Source organism: Doryrhamphus excisus, linkage group LG6 (assembly GCF_037039965.1).
Source record: "Doryrhamphus excisus strain RoL-2023G ecotype Guam linkage group LG6, RoL_Dexc_Guam_v1.1, whole genome shotgun sequence".
Taxonomy (NCBI): Eukaryota; Metazoa; Chordata; class Actinopteri; order Syngnathiformes; family Syngnathidae; genus Doryrhamphus; species Doryrhamphus excisus.
In genome coordinates, this window is record NC_136362.1 from 7,861,087 (window position 1) to 7,878,714 (window position 17,628).

The 17,628-nt window shown below is 46.8% G+C and overlaps 1 protein-coding gene across 4 annotated transcripts in view; it reads right to left on the minus strand.

Moving 5' to 3' along the window:
- Positions 1–259: 259 nt before the first annotated feature.
- rnf220a (ring finger protein 220a) overlaps positions 260–17,628 on the minus strand; it is a 182,792-nt gene continuing 165,423 nt past the window's right edge. The window contains exons 6-14 of one of the 4 annotated variants that reach the window (XM_058066074.2): positions 17,180–17,226; positions 16,559–16,688; positions 10,799–10,991; positions 10,549–10,604; positions 10,348–10,462; positions 7,532–7,643; positions 4,540–4,734; positions 4,015–4,089; positions 260–1,501 (exon numbers count right to left, since the gene is read on the minus strand). In XM_058066074.2, the coding sequence (XP_057922057.1) occupies positions 1,430–1,501; positions 4,015–4,089; positions 4,540–4,734; positions 7,532–7,643; positions 10,348–10,462; positions 10,549–10,604; positions 10,799–10,991; positions 16,559–16,688; positions 17,180–17,226 (995 nt within the window). In that variant the 3' untranslated portion in view covers positions 260–1,429. Of the gene's footprint in view, positions 1,502–4,014; positions 4,090–4,539; positions 4,735–7,531; positions 7,644–10,347; positions 10,463–10,548; positions 10,605–10,798; positions 10,992–16,558; positions 16,689–17,101; positions 17,227–17,628 lie in introns of all 4 variants that reach the window. The other 3 variants (XM_058066073.2, XM_058066076.2, XM_058066075.2) reach the window with 3 other exon arrangements.

The following is a 17,628-nucleotide window of genomic DNA, read 5'->3' on the forward strand; positions in this document are numbered from 1 at the left end:
TTACTGTGTTGCTGTTGAGTGGACCCAGAATGTCTTGCTACAGGAGATGAAAAGGCGTTTAAAAGAAATCAGTGGAGATGAGTAGTTTTGTCCAAACAATGACAGAAAGCCTATTAAAATGCACAAACATAAAAGTTTCTTTGCATAAGGACAACCTTTTAAGGGCACCCCCGCCCTAAAACCCAACCTTTTTAAACAATGATCAACATCTTTGAATATATTTCATGATTGGGGTTTTGTGAACAGGACCACTTGCGGTATTTGAGAATGTTTTATTTTCTTTTTTCAGCATTTTTGACAACAATACAGACATCACAGAATACATAGTTTTACAAACACAAAGCACACCACCATCTTGGCTGCTGCTGCCAGAGAAGGAAGAAGAGGGCGGAGTCGTGTTGCAAGGTTGCCAGTCCAGCCTCGGCTATTCCTCTTTTCATCCAGCGAGAAGTGCCTTTCTTTTGACCTTTGCAGCAAAAGCGGTATGAGAATAACGGGGAAAAGAATTGAAGCCCCTGAAGCTGTTGTTGAAGAGCACTTCCATCGCTCATCTTGATGACGTCTTGGTTATCAAGAAGCTCTCCCACCCATAAAACTAAACAAAAGATCGTCACTTGCTTATTATTTTTTTAGATCTACAATTCGTCAAAGTACTCTGCAGAAAAATTACACCTAAATCTTGACCATCTAGTCTTTGAGTTTTTTTTTTTTCTCTGTACAGTGAAACGTCATCAAATGATAATCGCTTTTGAAAATATGAAGGCTTTATTCATTCCAGCCATTTTCTCTGCAAACTGTTTGGACTAAAAGATAACCTATGTCGTGCACACCTGTGTTGCTGTGCGCTGCAGAACTGTATATGAGAAAGTACTACAAGTGTGTAAACAGACACCGACTCTCCTTACATGTGCTTGGACTGCATGGTTTCTCTGTGACTCTCTTCTTAGTTTGTACCGAAGCTCAGTTGTAATGGCCGGGCGTCTTCTAGAATTATTTCTGTGCATAAAATAAGGGAGGACAACAACAACAACAACAACAACGAGAAAAAAAACAAAAAACCTTCCTGTCCAGTTATGACGTCGAAGCAGAAACCAGAGCACAGGGTGGGGAGGTCGGGTGGTTCACGAGTTCCAAAAGGTCCAGCTCCGGTGAAGCTAAAAGGTCTCAGCAGGGCTACGTGTGTCCAGATGTCTGTTGAATGACAGTCCATCAGTTATATGACACCCAGTGTTCCACATGGGGGTGGGGGGGGGTCGTTCAAGGGGGAAGGTTGGCCACAGACAGCCCCCTAAAGCTTAGTCTCTCTAGGAAGGTTTGGGGCCCATCGATTGTGGAGGGGAAGCAACAGGGCGACTGGAAATGGCGGCGGACGTGACATCCAGTGGTGGTGGAGGGGGTGAACGAGTGGGTGGGGGGGTGGGTGTGCTCTTTACAAGTAGACACGTCGCAGGTCCCCGGGAGAGGTGATGGTGTTGCACTGCGGGCACAGCTTCTTGTTGCCCTGTGACCAACAAGGAGAGAGTTTACGGTCAGCGTACTGTGGCTCCACCATGCACGGCCCCACACATTTGCAGCTTTTATACATAAATAAATATATATACATTTCCTCTATAAGAAAACTGTAAAAACAAAACAATAAAAATATAAAATGTGTCCCTCCAGAATATATAAAAATATACATGTTAAATTTAGCTCCATCAGTCAAGCATTGGGACTCAAGCCAACCACAGTGAGAGCCATTATCCACAAATGTCCGAACATGGAACAGTGATGGCCAACCGAAATGACCCCAAGAGCGCTGCGACAACTCATCCAAGAGGTCACAAAAGACCCCGCCACAATATTCAAAGTTAACTGGACTCAGTTAAGGTCAGTGTTTCTGACTCCATCATAAGTTCATTCATTCATTTTCTACCGCTTTTTCCTCACGAGCATCGCGGGGGGTGCTGGAGCCTATCCCAGCTGTCTTTTGGGCGACAGTCCTGGGGTACACCCCGGACTGGTGGCCAGCCAATCACAGGGCACATATAGACAAACAACCATTCACACTCACATTCATACCTATGGACAATTTGGAGTCGCTAATTAACCTAGCATGTTTTTGGAATGTGGGAGGAAACCGGAGTACCCGGAGAAAACCCACGCATGCACGGGGAGAACATGCAAACTCCACACAGAGATGGCCGAGAGTGAAATTGAACCCTGGTCTCCTAGCTGTGAGGTCTGCGCGCTAACCACTAGACCGCCGTGCCGCCCATTCCATTCCATATTATACTAAATTATAAAATGTGTCCCTCCAGAATATACACAAATATACATGAGCTCTGGAAAAGGTTATAAAGCCATTTGTTAAGCTTTGGGACTCAAGCTAACCACAGTGAGAGCCATTATCCACACATGTCCGAACATGGAACAGTGTTGAAACTTCCCAGGAGTGCCCGGCCAACCGAAATGACCCCAAGAGCGCTGCGGCGACTCATCCAAGAGGTCACAAAAGACCCCGCAACAACATCCAAAGAAGTGCAGGCCTCACTGAAGGTCAGTGTTTCTGATGCTATCATAATTTGTAAGGTTAATTCATTCATTTTCTATCGCTTTTCCTCACGAGAGGCGGGGTACACCCTGTACTGGTCGCCAGTCAATCACAGGGCATTCAAACAACCATTCACACTCACATTCATACTTATAAGGTTAATATTTAATTTTATTTGATGTGATGATTCACCCCAGATGGTAATAACTGACCGCTACGTGATGAAACTGTAAAACTGCTAAAAACAAAAACGCTTGGGAGATGAGAGGAAAAAAAAAACCCAACATGGCCGCTCACCATTGGCCGACATAGACGTTTCATCACTTGTGTATTTTTATGACACTCCATTTCTTCTGACACTCAACAGGTGGGGAAGGATCCCACACCCATAAACCTAAATCTGCCTTCCCCCTGTGGGCCCCTCCTTTCAGGACCCGTGTGCCATGTGCTGTGAAGCAGCAGGTGATAATTCAACCCGTAAGATGTTCAGACTGGGTGGGCTCCGCCGTTATCCGATGCCCGCTCGTTGCTCGGTGCGCACGCCGCCAATGAAAAACACATGAATACATATAAATATACTATTGTTTCCATGACTAGTGCTATAAAGTACATGTTTAGCATGTCAACTGCAAGGTATTCATAGCGTGGGAAATAACTATACGAGCCACCCCCGCTGACTCTCGTAATACGGTCCAGGTTGGTGATAGCTTTATTTGAACAGGGGCTGCAGAGTTGTGACCCCTCAGTACTGGATTCCCTGCTTCCCATCTGACAGCCATGTTGGTAAGTACTTAGTATGTGGTAAGCGCTGTATTGCTTAATAAAGCGAGGAGGCGCTGGCTAGTGTTCACTTTCATCCACGCGGCCCGCCCTTTTTTTTTTTTTTTTTTTATAGTCGCCTCCAGGCGGTGAGTTTAATGTCCCGTTCATTATCGGACTGGCGCCGGCATGAGTGCGCACTCACACGACGTGCAGGTATGTAGCAGACGGAAACAATAGGCCTCGTTTTAAGGTGTTATTCACATCCGCTAAACATCAATTTGGCTTTAATTTCAAAAGCGAAATTAAAGCCATAGAAGTAATTTAGAACACATTCATAATGTGCGTACGCCCTGTTTGTTACACGTTTAACAACCCATTTGTAGGGTGTTGCTGTCTGTAAGTAATGTGTAAGTGTAATGCTATGATACCTGCATGGACTGGGGAAGCGTTAGCTGCTGGCTAACTGGCTAATTACACGGAATGGACTTATTTGTCGCCATGTTGGCGTACACATTGCCCCCCCCTCTCTCTTGCCGGGATCGATCCCAAATAGCGCTAAATGCGACGGTAGTATTCTTAGTTAGGAAAACATGCTAATCACTGCAGTTGGATTTTGCATCCGCTAGCACCGCAGGAGGTCCAAGTGGGGAAGCCATGACATGAACAGCATCAAAAGAACGCTTCAAAGAAATGAAAAGTGGTGCGTGCGGGGTGCGTACCAGAGTCCGGAGCCAGCATTCTTCACAGTGGACGTGCCAGCACTGGATGGACGTGAGAGGCATCGTGTAGGAGTCCTGCACACACACACACACACACACACAGATAGAAAGAAGAACGCTTGACTCATACGGTTGACATTCATTACAGTATGGAGTATCTTGGAAACAAAGTACTGGAGGACAAAGACCAACCCCCCCCGACCAAGAAGGTGCATCACACCACTGACCACCACATGACACGACACAACCGGCAGCCACAGAACCACTAAGCAAGGCAGCATGGGGGGGAGGGGTGGTGGTGCGGGGAGCATTGCAGTGGCGGCCTGCGGGTTGTTTATGCACACACGCATAGACAATATCGGGCAGGCAAACGAGCAGCGACGACGGGGGAGGCAGGCTCGGTTGGGGGGGGGGGCGATGATGGAGACAGCCATGAATGAATCCGATAGGATTGGTGCTCTCTCAAAAGTACGGAGAGATGAGGTAGGATGTGGGAGGGCGGGGTGGGGGGGGGGGGTGCCTTACCCTCCGTAGAGGCTGTGGGAGGAGCCTCTTTAAGCCGCTGCTGTAGCCACCAATCACAAGGCCCCTGTACAGGTAGTACAGGCCGAGGGGGAGGGACTTAGGCAGCCTCTCTCCGACCTCGCTGGCCAAAGGCCGGGGACCGGGCCACGCCCCTAGTTTCTTGATTTCCACACCTGACTGGATAGCAGGCTTCTTCTGCGGAAGGGAGCGGGAGGGGGGTGTTGGGGGTGGGGGGGAGGAGAAGGGGGAGGGGGCGAAAGGCGGCAGCTAATCATAGAGGTGCAGCTTGTTCTGATCACACATACGCCCCCCCCCCCCACAGTGCGCAACAGACACACGCCGACGCCATAAGTCCCCACACAAACGAGAGCCAATGAGAGTGGCTCAGTTAGGAGAATCAAATAAACGAGGTTCCACCCAGCAGCAAATGCATCACTCTGCATATGTAAAGCACCGACTTCTTAGTGTACTATTGTGCGAATAGCTGGACACTGACAGGAAGCAGGAAGACAGGCAGCATGCTGGCACGCTCACGTCAGTGACGGATCGGTGTCAAGACGTCCGTGTATAAAGGCTGTGCACATATTTGCCCAAACGTGTCTGACTGATGAAGGGATGGTGACGGATGAGGAGACAAGAGCCAGTGGCTGATCGATTGCTGTGTCCTGCCCTCCGTGTCACCTAGGGCACCGGGCGACCTTTTCGGAAGTGCAGGCGTCTGTAATTACCCGCTGACGCACACACGAGGGCCCGATGCGGACGCCGCACCGTCCCCCGGACTTGAGCGATGGAAAAAAATGTGTAGTTGACACCAATTGGGGAACATGGTATTGACAATATGTGCGCGGGCTTGTCAAAGATGAGCATGTAGCCTTTAAGTATCGATGTTGCGAGGCTAATCAATCCTCGCTGCAAACACGAGGCTTCCTTTTACCTGACAGCGCAATTTCGAGATGCTAATCATCCCGTCCACCCCTCAGGATGCGAGCCGCACTGTACTACTGATGATGTTCTGCAGCATCATCTGCATCGTGCCACTTGACAAAAATGTTCTGTTTCCAGCCTCATTCACACCGAATGGAAACAAAAGTACATTTACACCGCACTGGCCTTATTCTCCATTAGATGGTTATGTAATCACACCGCCATGCACACATTCACGTTGCCTTGCAAAGCCATGCAAGCGCTTCGACCGCCATGACAACACAACACACCACCACCACCTGCAGAAATACGCAGCATCCACTCCATGCATAAAGACCATACGGCGTTTTTATGTATATAATTGCCCAATCTTCTTTCATTTATCATGCTTGAAGTTTGCCCATTGGTTACTTTGTCAGTTGCCGGGCAGAAATAAGGCTGTCCTAGCAATTCCTACTCATTGGTATTTATTCCAGTGGGATCTCGGTTTTCGTACACCCTCGTCAGTGGACACCGTCACGGCCCGACACCGCACACACAATGGATGGACAGTGGTTCTCTGTAGAGTTGGGACACTACAGACAGATTCCGAATAGGGAGTCCTTTAATTGTGCAACTCAGTTTGTGTCTCTAAACACTTTGTGCCCCTGCGCTGATGAGGTCTTCAAGCGCACTGCGTCTGCTGTTTGTTTTATTCCCTGTTTGATTCCCTTTCCTAAAGAAGGTGAGAAACGTAGCACTGTCATGTAAATATAGCAACCTTTAAAAGGAAAAGTGCACCTTTTTTGGAATTTTGCCCATCATCTACCATCCTTATGTGAGACATGAACACATGTCTTTCTCCTTTCTGCGCGTTGGCAAAAAGAGGCGGTTAAGAATGCACGTAATGCAACTAACTACTCCCCCCATAACGCCTTCGGGAACACACCTCCACAAAGCGTCAACAACGCTCCAATGACATCATGTGCCCTGCATAATAATCAAGGTACTGTTACACTGAACTACCAGCGTAGTGACCTCGTGACACCACACTAGCCGGCTAGCAACTAGCTTCACCATACACACCCGCTCACAACGCTTAAGGCCACTAGCCAAAAGGTAACGCTACATATTGTTGCTGCCGCCACACTGCTGCTGTGTCAACCAAAGTCGTATTTATAAGTTTATTTACAATGCAAGGTGATGATGCAACTCCACGATAGAAGAGAGCATGTTTGGTACAGTTTTAAGCCCAAGGTGCACCTGCACCTTGGCCTTGGAAAGGAACGCTTTGCAGCAACCAGGAAGTGACAAGGCTTGGGAGCCATGTTGGGCAGCGAAGGGAAAATTTATCGCACACGCACACACAGTTTAGTTTCAGTTGAGAAAACTGTAAATAGTTCATGGCGTTATATTTGTAAAATGTACTGAATAATAATGAATAGTATTGAAATGTATCTTTTCACAAACAGCCTTTTTTCTCCCTTTCTTTTGTTGACAAAAGATACTTACCTATGTTCTACTGCTGATTACTGAAGAACGAAAAGCACCTTTTTTTCTGAGGTGTATACCACGTCTATATGGCCCAAGAACGCAATATTGAAATATTGTGCCTTGAAAAAAAATTGCCTTTCCCAAAGGGGGCGGTTTTTAAAAAGCAACTAGGATTGAATGAGTTAAAATCACCAAAATATACAGAAACTGGTTTTCAGTCTTTAGAAAAGACGTGCGTTCATGTCGTACATAAGGATTGTAGATGACAATAAAAACTAAAAGTGCACTTTTCCTGGAACCCAGGTTGCAGGGGGAAGGGTTTAAGAGAGACACATTACAGAAATCAGTCACCTTCCATGCTTTAAAATTCAGTGTGGAATGTTTATGTTTATATTTTGGACCATTTCGGTCATTTGTGTGTATTCTTGTGCCGGTAAAACCGGAATGATTCTGGGTGTCTGGTAGGGTTGAATTCGATGTACAATATTTTTTTCTGTGTTTTGCTTTTTCGTTTGACCTTGTTGGACGGATTCATGACCAAAACCGAGGTTCCACTGTTTAAGGACGTATGAGTGCTGACATTCTACATACTCACCATGCAGATGAGACATTTATATCTGTCCCCTCTCAGTATCTGCTTCTCCAACTCCCGGATTCGAGCCTTTAGAGCTTCCATGGTGGTAGCTGTGGAGTCCTCTTCTGTTACTCTGAGGAAGTGGAAGCAAAGACAGACGATGTGTCATGTTGAGAAAGTTGCTAAGAGAGCAATACACCCAATGATGTACAACACCCAAATGTACAACCTACGGCTGCAATGAACGACTTGGAAACTTTGGGGACAGATTCTATTGTGTCCAAACCGCATGGAAATCTCTCCGCATTGTTGTAGCCGGAGCGGCAAATTTGGCAGCAATCACGGTTAGCGACATTGGAAGGGGGCCATTTATCTTGAAGGGAAAGAGCGTCTAAGGTGCTCTTGCACGTGTAAACGTGTGTGTCTGTGTGTGAGAGCTCATTTATCTTGCAGGGGAATGAGCAAAGGGAACGAGGATGCCCACGGGAGGCGACCAGATCATTACCCATCTGGGATCAGAAAGAGAGAGAGAGAGAGAGATCACGGACGCTGCCGTGTGAAAAAGCCACACACACCTACAATGTATCAATGTAACCAAAGGAGACAAATCTCATTTTCATTTAGGAATTGGAGGAGCCCCACAAAGACATGCATTTATAGAAAGCAGAGAGGAGAGGCGGGGGGGGGGGGGGGGCGGTAGCACCGAACCATCCGACTGCTAGTTCCAATGCAATCATTCAGCATCTACTTGAATTCTTTTAAATTGATACTTAGATTAAGGCAAGTTCTGCTTTCATCAACCGCTAAGAGTGTAGCCGTGACATTGTGCTGCAATGCATCGCTGCATTTTTGTCCTAAGAACTGACCACTCCTCTCACGCATGCACAGCGACACAGGAAGTGTCCACGTTCCTCCATGACAAGCTGACAATCCAGCTGGAAAAGCCTGTGCGGGGTGTGTTGTAAAGGGGGTAAAGGACACGATGACATGCCAGACATGCAGATGTAACCAATCAGCCAAATCCTTTCCTCGTTTTTAGCCACTAACGTCCCCAGTCTCGCCCTCACAATGAGCTGACCTCTATTACCCACGTCGGGGACGAGGTGCGCATGTGGGAGCCCGTCGCTGTTTGCTTGTGGGAGAATATGGATGAGGGGATGGAAATGAGGGAATTACTGAGCGCTGGCCTTTACCTCGCACAGACACACAAACACGTGGGGGGTAAATGGATAGGGTCCTGTCCCAGCTTGCAGCGTGCACACGCATGTGAATATGTGCGGGACAGGTGAGGAAATGCGTTCTTAGGCCCACTTAAAAGGAAACATGCACTTTTGGAGGATTTTTCCCATTATCCACAATCCTTATATGAGCCATGAGAACATCTTTCCCTTATCCGTGCCTTCCGTAGATATACAAAAAAAAGCATGTATCAATTTATTAAAAACATAAACGGCAAAGTAATACCTGGATGAGTGTTCACCCCTGACAGGTCAGTATGTCATAGAGCACGATAAAGGGGAACTGCACTTTTTTGGGCGGGAATTTTGCCCATCATTCCCAATCCTGGTTTACCTGAGGACTGGAACACACAGCCATCCCAAGGAGCGCCGACATCGGAAGTGTTGTCGCTGTATCTGTGCGTGTTAATGCATGAAATAGGAGTATGCCAATGACAGCAGTAACTCATTTTCTCGTGTTATAATGCACAGAAAATGGAAATAAATGTGTTCGCGCAGACCTCACAGCTCAGAGACCAGGGTTCAATTCCACCCTCGGCCGTCTCTGTGTGGACTTTGCATGTTCTCCCCGTGTATGCGTGGCTTTTCTCCGGGTACTCCGGTTTCTTCCCACATTCCAAAAACATGCTAAGTTAATTAGCGACTCCAAATTGTCCATAGGTATGAATGTGAGTGTGAATGGTTGTTTGTCTATATGTGCCCTGTGATTGGCTGGCCACCAGTCCAAGGTGTACCCCGCCTCTCGCCCAAAAGACAGCTGGGATAGGGTTCAGCACCCCCGCGACCCCCGTGAGGATAAGCAATAAAAAATGAATGAATGAATGGTGATCGAGTGGTTAGCGCACAAGGCCACACAGCTAGAAGACCCGAGTTCGATTCCACCCTCAGCATGTCCTCCCCGTGCATGCGTGGGTTTTCGTACGGGTACTCGTGTTTCTTCCCACATTCCAAAAACATGCTAGGTCAATTAGCGACTCCAAATTGTCCATAGGTATGAATGTGAGTGTGAATGGTTGTTTGTCTATATGTGCCCTGTGATTGGCTGGCGACCAGTCCAGGGTGTACCCCGCCTCTCGCCCGAAGACAGCTGGGATAGGCTCCAGCACCCCCACGACCCTCGTGAGGATAAGCAATAGAAAATGAATGAATGAATGGTGATCGAGTGGTTAGCGCACAAGGCCACACAGCTAGAAGACCCGAGTTCGATTCCACCCTCAGCATGTCCTCCCCGTGCATGCGTGGGTTTTCTCCGGGTACTCCGGTTTCTTCCCACATTCCAAAAACATGCTAGGTTAATTAGCGACTCCAAATTGTCCATAGGTATGAATGTGAGTGTGAATGGTTGTTTGTCTATATGCGCCCTGTGATTGGCTGGCCACCAGTCCAGGGCGCCTCACGCCCGAAGACAGCTGGGATAGGCTCCAGCACCCCCCGTGACCCTCGTGAGGAAAAGCGGTAGAAAATGAATGAATGAATGTTTCACATAGGGATTGGGAATGATGGGCAAAATTCCCCCAAAAATGCAGCCTCGCCCAGACTCTAGCTCCAGTGGCCCCCAGGTGAATTGAGTTTTGAGACCCCTGTTGTAGAGGAACGTACTTTTCAATCTCGCTGTTTTTACAGGTGCGAGGGACACAGGAGGAGGAAGAGGTGGAGGACGAGGGAGTGCTGGGGTCCGTCTTGCTGCCCTCGCCGTTGCTCGTTGAAGGCATCTCTGCAAGACATAAACAGAATGTTTCTACCTAAGCTTGTTGCCAATATCGAGGCCGTTACCAGCGTTAGATTGTATTATCTGCTTACCGTCGCTGGCCCACTTGGAGAACTCTGGTGTTATTCTGTTCGAGGGCATGCCTCCACTGAAACAGACACACAAGAGAATATGTTTTTACGCTGAAATATTCCTCTTAAGACAGTGACTTCCTGGTTTAAATGAGGGCAAACATGGTCTCTAATGGTCTGCTGCTGAAATCAGCCATTACTGTAGTCTTTATGACACAGCGTGGCCTACAATCACATAATCCTGCATCATGCATGTTTTTGTTGTTCATACTTCAGCACAGCTCCCCGGAGGGCCTCTCGCTCTCGAGCTTCTCCTTGGTCCTCGCCGGCCCCCGAGCAGGGGATGATGTCCGCCTCGGTGTACTGGGCTTTGCCGTACTCCAACGTGTCGTCTCCGTCTACGTCCAGGTCAGCGTCGCTGTCTGCTCCGCTCTCCTTGATGCTACATGTAGCAAACCCGGTTGCTGTGATGGGGGGGGGGGTAGTTGTATTAATGAGATCAGGTTGTAGAAATGACAAGATAACATTTGGAGTAAGGGTGACACCTCAACCATCTATCTGGCTGAGAAACAGGACGTGGGCTTGCACGTGGGCACATCCTGGTGATGAACGACCAGCGTTGCGAACCCTCAATGCTGCCTTCAGCTCCACTTAGGTGTGATGCATGTGTGTGTGTGTGTGTGTGCACGACATCTTGGAGAAGTCTCCTCAGTGTTTGTTTGAGACCATTTGTCTCTCTGTCACTTAGATCCTGTATCCATGACTCCTCATTCAGCATGTGTGCTTCCTTTGCCAGGGGAGGAGTGCGCTTGGGTCTTGAACGTGCGAATGACACCAGCAATCCCCTGTGTGTGTGTGTGTGTGTGGGCTTAAGATGTAACCTGTGACAGGCAAGACAGCCATCTTATTTCCACCCATCACAACTTCCACTAGCTCTCTGCTGGACTGGTGAGTGTGAGGCAAGCCTTCGAGAGCGTGGACAGCTTTTGACAGTGTTGACAGCCATCTTATTTCACCACCAGCCTAGTGTGTGGAACTCCCCGGGACAACGGGTCATTGTCAAACCCCCCCCCCCCCCCCCCCCCCCAAAAAAAACGAACTACTCAGGCTTGACTCCAGGAGCTTTCAGCACCAAAGTAATGTTACTGAATTTAACAAGCCGTAGATGCAAATATGCTGCCTCTTGGGAGTTACTGCTTCACACCAGAAGATGGCGGACATCTGCATCTTCAATCCGAGCAACATGTACTTTTTTATGTTTCTCATCAGCAAGGGTGTGGCGCAGGATAGTTCAGAAAGTCAAAGGTTAGCGGTTAAATCCACCCGCTCACTGTGTATTTCACTTTTGATCAGTTGTAAACAAAGCAAATAAGTATTTTATTCTTAAAATAAGCATTTCCAACTTAAAACTCCTGCTTATTTTTAAATCTAGGATTTCGGTCCTGCTTATTTTGAGATATAAAAGCCTTATTTTTTTTTTAGAAATATTCAGATTTAAAATGTACTACAGACAATTTCACTAGTTTGAAGTAGTTTTTCCCCCAAAATCTAGTCTTTTTATCTTTGCAGTGTAGGCATGTGAGTCTGCCAGTCATGTTCTCCGCCCCAGGCGTGGTCCGCTATACTGTATTGTAGCTATATAGTATTTTTGGAATTGTTGGAAGCTCTTAAAGGGGTCTCTGACATGATGATTTGCTTAAATATATTAATTATTGTTTTCACATTGTTGGTTAAATTAGCAAAACTGACATTTCTAGCGGATGGCGCCATCCCTCATTGACGTGATGCCATGGGGGTGACGCCTCTCGGCTAATGCGGAGTAAACAAATGTTTCTACAGGTCGACTTGGTTCAGTTTATTTCAATCAAAATAGTAATCAAGCCAAAACACGTGTTGCTGCTGGATGTTCATGATATCCGAGTGATACTGTCATTGTGTTTTCTTTTCCAAAAGAGGACGGTTTAAGACAAGAATGAAGGAATCAAGTGTATAAATGCTTTTTGAATAAGAATGCTATTCTTCTGGTATGCCTCGAATCGAAAAATCGACACGTCTCAAATCTTAGCTTCAATCACCATTAGCATCCTCTGTCTCGTACACCGCCATGTTTGTGTATCTGAGTCACAGTACTCGAAGCGCTATAGACTATATACAGTAAAGTCTCGTTATATCGATATTCTCGGGAGTCGGAAAAAATACCGATATAACCGGACTATCCATATATCCGATCCTGCGCCGAACTGCATTAAAAGTGGGCGGCTCTTTGATATGGCATGTAATTTTCTCCTTGAGTTCATGGATTGCGTATCTAGCATGCATAAATTCTGTACTACAGTAAATAAAAATAAACTTACGCTGTAGTGATTATCGGTTACCGGGACATAATTCACCCCGGAACTATCGATAGGGAAGGTGTTGCCACCCGGAGGGGTAGGCGCGAGGGACGGGTGTTTTCCGCTGTGTGTGCTGCACTCTGGTGGTGGAAGTGTGAAAAATAAAGTTGACTGGAAGCAGCCGTTCGCCGTGTTCTTTTTTGGTATTGAAATCCTTAAGCAAAGATTGATTTAAGCTGCTTTTGTATCGATATAAGCAGACCAAATTGGCTGGCGGGAGATGAAAAGGGCATCGTAGTAACCGGATTATCATAATAACCGTGTATCGTACTAACGGAGCTAATTATATCATAAAAGACTAGAAATTTGCCGGGAAATGAAAATAGTATCGTAATAAGTAGTAATTCGTTATAACCGATATCAATATAACGAGACTCTACTGTATGTGGTTTTGAGAATTTACTGTCCCCTTTCAAAAATAATCTAAAAGATAATTACAAAGTACAAAGATAAATTAAGTTGATTAATTGTGTCAGGGACCCTTTAAGGCAGGAGCCCAGTACACAGACCGCTGTGTGTGTGTGTGTGTGTGTTGTTTGTCCCTCTAAGCAGTCTTGGCAGGCCAATCTAATCTAGCAGGCAAAGGTCAGCCCCACTCTAACTGCCTTTCACTCACATTATGAAACCGCAATTCCTGTTTTTTTCCGAACGCCTCATCGTACCCCGTGTTTCTGGACTAATCATCTCGTCGGTTGTTTTGCCGTCGTTTTTCTTTCATGTTGCCCATCCCTTGTCACGCGTGTTCTTGCTCATCTTTAAATGTATCACGAATTGGCTGTTATGTTCATGCTCCGTGAACTGTTTTTGGGCATCAATAGAGACGGAGGTACTCGCCCGCGGCAGCTGACCTCAGATGAGAGACGGCACGGATGCGAACGCAAAAGAGATGGATCAAAGGATTCGTCGAACCGATTGACTGACCTCCGCCGCGTCCCGTTACTATAGCAATTATCGGCAACCTCCCGTCCCTTCCAAGGGATCGAGATTGGGCGGGGGGGTGGGTGGGTGGGTGTGTGTCAAAGGTCATCACGCTATCTGTCTGCCCTTTACAGGTCAGAGGGAGGTACGGGAGATGAGACAGCCATCTTTGAAGTCCATTTACAAAGCCAAGGGATTTCTTCTACATTGCCAAGCCCTCTGGGCCCTCTCATCGGAAATAATCCCTTTCTTCTGTCTCTCAGGATGGGCTGATATCAAATTCAAGGGTCTGTCTGTCTCACTTGTCAGTGACATTTGCTAGGTTACAGATTTGGGGGGAAAAAAAAAACACTATATGAAATGAAACAAACTATTTCGTGTGGGTTGGAGAGAAGAACTCAGGGAATTGAATGTGGAAGACCGGTTTGTAATATGTAGCAACTTTAGATCTTGGAAATAAAGACACGCAACTCCAGCTGGTGCAAGAGCGCCTCTTTTGGATGCGGATAAGCCGGGCAAAGACGCAGGGAAGTGTTTCCGCCGACTGTGTTGAAACATGAACTGATCTTGTTGGATTTGGTGCTGCCTGCCTGCGCGCCGCTTTGAAAGAAGCGTATTCCCGCCGCCTTTCTTCCTCGCACTCTCAGACGGAGGCAAGGCTCCTCAAAGCGACGGCGCCTCTCTTCATCATGCCAGCTGAGGAGACCCTCAACTCCATCCTGGCCACAGTTTTTTGTTGTTTTTTTTTTTCTCTTGAGAGCTTTATGGATTTTGCACCATCTCTTAGAACCGCTGTGGGGCTTTCATGACAAAAAAATCCACCTTAAGCGCTTTTCCCCCACACAAGTGTGTGTGTGTGTGTGTGTGTGTGTGTGTGTCCATGCTTTTCAAGTCCTTCTCCCCAGGCCACCTCAGTTATCTGTGCCACATCACAAGGTGCCCTATTAGAGTGGAGCAGAAGCGTCCAGTGTCTGCACGTTTAACAACGCTCAAGAGAGACACATGGATGGAAGCGGGCATGGGGGGGTGGATGGATGGCTGTGGGGGCCACCCCCCTAACCCTTGCGCTGCTCTTTGGTGTCGTTTAGCTAAGATTTCATCATTGATCTGTCGTGTCTGCCGTCCCTCAGGCTGGCGGGGGGGAAGGAAGGGAGGCAGGTGAGGTTCTCAGTGTGTGTGTGTGTGTGTGTGTGTGTGTTAGCAGTGAATTTGAACAAAAAGAAAGGCAGGAGCGGGGCCATGGGGGGGGGGGGGGGGGGGGGGTTGACTGTAACACTTTTATCCTTTCAAGTCAAAGGACATATCACTTCTAGCTTATATTGCGGCGAGGACTTGCAAAATATTGACACACACACACACACACACACACAAACAAACAGTAGGAGAACCACCACTTCTATAGACTTCCATAATTGCATCTGTGTGTGAACCTATGCACAGGAGGACACACACACACACACACACACACACACACAGAGGTTACCAGGGGTCAAGTGTTTTCCCTCACACTTCCACTCTTGTGGAGTTCATAGTAGTACACATTCCATTATTATGGATTCTTCCAATAACAATAGGATGTTACAACCAGGGTTTTCTCATCGTCTTTTTCCACATAGATTAACTGTCAACTGTCATATTCAATGTATTTATGCTGTAAGGGGGGCGGGGGGGTCCCAATAAATAGATAATTACTACATGTTAAGTGAGCCGTGTTCAGCTTTTTGCCGACTGATGATGGAGGTGATTGGCTTTTATGTGGAAATACTGATCAGTGCATCACTAGCCACGTATACATGGATCCAAATAATCCAATTCCATTCGGGTTATTTGATCAATGTAACCTTTGTATACACCTCATTCCGAAAGAAAAGTGCCAATCCGAATGAATATATAATCGGATTCCCCGGGGTGGAATATTCCTTTTCCCAATCCGATTGAGGTATCTTGCGTTGGTGTGTTCTTCTTCTTCTGTTGTTTATTGGCGGTCGGAAAGCATTTTTCGTGTGCATTAGCGCCATTTGTGGAACGGAATCTAAACCCTTCTATACGCCATTCACAAGTCAAGTTTTATTAAAAAAAAAAAAGAAAATATATATCTATATAAAAACATGTGCCGAGTTTAATTATAAAATATTAGCAAGATTGAACTTTATCTTTTTCCTGTTCCCGGGCGCGTTCTTTCAGCGAACGCTGCGATATGACGTAACACGCAAATCCAGACGTTCTTCGGTTTTAAAAATGGAGGCTGGACTGCTGCGGAAAGTTTGTTTTTGATGCAAACTAAATTCCAAGACTGGACGAACAAAAAAACTGGCAATACGGAGTTATTCCGACAAGTGAAAGAAAAACTCAAGGAAGTCGGTATCACGTGATGGATGTTGGTGTTTACGTTTTACTGGGCATGCCCCATTGACTAGTCTATTTGATTATAGTGGCGCATTTAGACACGCGATTGGAATATTCCTTTCCATGTATACCATTGTTTTCGGAAAGGTCATTCGGAAAGAGAAAAACTCCTCATGTAAACGTGGCTAATATGCTTTCTTTCCGCTTTTCACACACATCCCATTCACAATAACGATATAGAAATGTGTTTATGTTTCACTCATTGTTTTTCAACCAAGTGTGGATTTTTCACACTTGGATCGGCAGTCCTAGAAGTAGTTACCTAGTAGTAGTAGTAGTAGTAGTAGTAGTGGTGGTGGTATTATAATCTTTACCTCTGAAGCCTCCCTCCAGAAGAGCAGTGGCTCTGATCCTCTTCTGTCCCGCCCACTCGTACTCCTCAAAGCCACGCCCACTGTCACCGTCCATATCCACCGAGTCGTCTTCACCCAGCACACCCTCACGCTACCACGGGCAAAAAAAAAAAAAAAAAAGCACACAAGGACACGTTAATGTCTTCATAAGCATTCGTATGGCATGTAAAGATGGAGGACAGCGTATATATTTACAGTATTTGATAGAAATCAAGGAATATTGGAATTTCCTGGGTGTACGTTGAACTGGAAGAGAGGACTAGAAGGTGAGATGGTCTACAACTTGGGAGCTTGCTAGTTATCCCCATTCGATGTGCATGCGAGTCCACCATTTTAAAAAGAGGTCATAGTAATGCTAGGACTAACGTCTATACAAGTGAGTGGAGAGCTTTGACTTAGGAAGTTAAAGAGGTCTACAGGAAGTGAAGGTCGGAAAGGGCGTCCAAACTGGAGGTTAGACGGAGAGGTTTTGGCGGGAAGGGGGGCGGCAAGGGAATTCGCTACCTGGATGAGGCATTGTTCCACATGTCTACTCATCTCCTCCTCGCTCCCAGCCAGTGGGGCGCTGCACAGCGGACATACCTGGCCCCCATCCTCCGGCTTCCTCCTCTTCATCTTCCCTATACGGGCTGGAAACGGCGATGGGAAGGTGGAAAGAGAGGAAGACAAAAAGATGGTGTTTAGTCGCACACGGGAGAAAGATTTATTTATCTCTTTCTTTTTGACAAGAACCGGATATGACAATTCCACATCCTCCACCTCCAATTAGAAATCACACAGAGCAGAACGGCCGTCATTGCGCCCCGAGACTCTTTGTGTCGTTTTTTTGGCTTAACTGCAAATGGCACACGGGGGACATTAATTTTTAAGAGAGCAAAGGAGGCCAAAAGCGACGCCGTGACTGCAGGGTAAGACGACGCACGAGTGACGAAGAAGGGCTGGTTAAAAAAAGAAGCAGCAATGGCAGCAGCAGCATCCGCCCTTCCCCCCTGATGCTAATTGAGGGGAGCGTTGTTAAATAGAGAAGAAGA